Source organism: Cyprinodon variegatus, unplaced genomic scaffold (genome assembly GCF_000732505.1).
Source record: "Cyprinodon variegatus isolate N-32 unplaced genomic scaffold, C_variegatus-1.0 Scaffold111, whole genome shotgun sequence".
Taxonomy (NCBI): Eukaryota; Metazoa; Chordata; class Actinopteri; order Cyprinodontiformes; family Cyprinodontidae; genus Cyprinodon; species Cyprinodon variegatus.
In genome coordinates, this window is record NW_015150564.1 from 417,385 (window position 1) to 420,198 (window position 2,814).

At 38.7% G+C, this 2,814-nt stretch overlaps 1 protein-coding gene across 1 annotated transcript in view; it reads left to right on the forward strand.

The window, feature by feature from the left end:
* LOC107084901 (mitochondrial calcium uniporter regulator 1-like) overlaps positions 1 to 2,814 on the forward strand; it is an 11,741-nt gene that overhangs the window by 6,679 nt on the left and 2,248 nt on the right. The window contains exons 7-8 of the mRNA XM_015374961.1: positions 1,232 to 1,285; positions 1,437 to 1,551. Coding sequence (XP_015230447.1) covers positions 1,232 to 1,285; positions 1,437 to 1,551 — 169 coding nt within the window. The remainder of the gene's footprint in view (positions 1 to 1,231; positions 1,286 to 1,436; positions 1,552 to 2,814) is intronic.

Genomic DNA, 2,814 nt, shown 5'->3' on the forward strand with positions numbered 1-2,814 from the left:
GGGGTCTTTTTGCATGGAGTTTGCACGTTCTCCCTGAGCATGTGTGGGTTCTCCCTGGGTACTCCGGTTTCCTCCTACACTTCAAATACGTAACTGTTAGGATAATTGTCTTCTCTAAATTCTCCTTAGGTGTGTGTGTGAATGGTTTGTTAAATGTGTGTGAATGTTTTTTTCTGTTTGTCTCTGTTGCCCTGCGATGGACTGGTGACCCGTCCAGGGTGACCCCGCCTCTCGCCCATTGACAGCTGGAGAGAGACACCAGCACCCCTCGCCACCCTAGCTGGGATAAGCGTGATGGAAAAAGGATGGATGTTATAAATAAATAATTAAATATTTAATCGAATAACGAAATGTACCCATTAAGACAAACTGTTAAGTTAAAAAATATATTTTAGCTTATTAATTTTTTACTTTATTCTCACAGTGACCTAAAATATCTGATATTGGCATGCTGGTAAAAAAACTATCTGCATCTGTCTAAAGTTTATGTAACTGTTGGTTAATAATAATTGGGTCATTTTAAACCTTTTCAACATTCCACACTACAAAATAATTATGAATAATTCATGCTAATATGTTAGCCTGCCAATATCAGAATCGATCAACGTTCAAAGGTGCAATATCAGTATATGTTAAACTGAATGAAAAAATATGGATCAGAACAATCCATATCGAATCAAATCCCTTTTTCTTTTAGGGTTTCTTAAAAATACTCTTTGTCCGAACTGTTTTAGATCAGATGAGGGGAAACGTGACAAGAACTGAGATAAAAGCTCAGCTAGGAAGTCCACCTGATGTCACTTCCTGTGATGTTTGGTTTTACATGTAAAGGCATTAATAGACCTGTCGAAAATGAACAAATCAATGAATGTTCTTATAATGTTATAAAAGATACTGAATTAACTCCGACCTTCCAAACAACTGTTATGACCCCTTTAACTAGTTTACCTAACCAGCTTGAAATGCAACAACTTTAAATCACGGACTCTCCTGTAGCAGAAATAACATCACACACTGAAAACAGCGACTTTTAGCTTCTACAAAAACTCTTCTGCCTTTTTTCATTTCACAGTGAATAAGACTGAAGTTCCACAAACATCCTTAGTATCCTCACCTTGAAATGTATTTGTTAGAGTAACTGAAGAAAGGTTCTTCATGTGAAGTTTTAAAGAAAACATCTAACCCTCGCTCTTTTTAATTACATTAAAAAATAAAATCCTTACATTTTCAGAAAGCGGAGCATGAGAAGAGGCTTCTGGAAACAAGAACTGAGATTCTGGAAATGGTTTGTATTAATTGTTCCCCTTTTAAGAATTGTTCCAAACCGTAATTTTCTTTTTGTTCTAAAACATGCAGATTTTAGGTTGTTTTTTGAATGCTTTTATTATATTAAAGATTTTATTTTCTTTCCTTGTTTTTATTCCCATTTGGTGCAGACAGCAGAGCAGGATCGCCATCTGACCCATACAAACATGAAAATCGACACGGAGGTGGCTGGTTTAAAAACCATGTTGGAGTCTCATAAACTGGATACTATCAAATACCTTGCAGGTAAGACAATGCATAGTTTGTTAAAATAGTTTGGGATTTCTCAACTGTGCTTTAAACTTTACTGTTGGGAAGCCGTTTGCAACCTTTGGAAAATCATACCCCATTTACATTACCCTTGAAAAACCGATCCATGGCGAGACCGATCAGCTCGGATCAGTTAACCAGGCCTGACGGTTCTGACGACCGTTTACACATCACGTTATCTCGGTTCCTCGACTCCTCGCCTCCTAGTGACGATCTGCGGTATTACTGCCAGTATTTAAGGAGGAAATCAAGCAGTTGGTGGCGGTAATGCACCAAAAGTTGTTTGCCCACCGCCATAAAACACAAGAAGAAGAAGACGAAGGAGGGGGGGTATCAAGCAAATTAAAATGGCGGCGCCCGTCACATTCAGAAAGTTATGCTTGATTATTATTGCTGTACTTCGGTGTTATTATTTAAAATGTTGCATGGAGAAGATTTTGATTGTTGTTTATAGTTGAAGAAGAAGTTGTTCTTCTTCTTATGTTTCCGGAGGGGCATTACCGCCAACTACTGGAATGGAGTGTGAATTGCGAATTGCGATGTGCAGCCAGACGAAGATGACGCGTTCTGCTCATGCGCTCTTGTTACCAGAGAACCGAGCCAGGGAAAAACCGAGCCGAGTGAACCTCTGGAACTGGTCTGCAGTTAGCTCGGTTCGGTTGTGTCTAGCTCGGTTCAGTTCAGTTTGCTTTCCATTTACACACGATAAGTTATCTCAGTTACTGAGCTCGGACCGGTCTCGGCAAGGTTTTTCAAGGGTAGTGTAAATGGGGTATAATAGTGTTGCACCAATGCCATTTTTGGCCCCGATACCGATACCTGACTCTGCAGTATTGGCCGATACCATCTGTTAAAAATTTATGTGTTTGTGTATATATGTAGAACTGCATACTATTTGGATGTAAAATAATTACCATCATGGCTTTGTCAAGCTGCTGCCTACCTTTGTGAAGCAGGAAAAAGACTAAAACAAAGTGAATCCATTAGAACTTTTTATTGCCTACCTGGAATTGGTGACAATAGTTGAATAAACTTTTGGCTCTCAAAATGGTATCAGTGCCCTATTTGTTGGTGCTCACCGATACCGATACCACCATTTTAGTGCTGGATCGGTGCCCTGCCCGATACTGGTATCAGTGCAACACTAGAAAATAATGTACTTTGTGTTTTTTTTTTTTTTTTTTTTTTTTTTTCCCTTACAAAATAAAGAAAACAGCCCAAAATGGTTATGATGTTTTG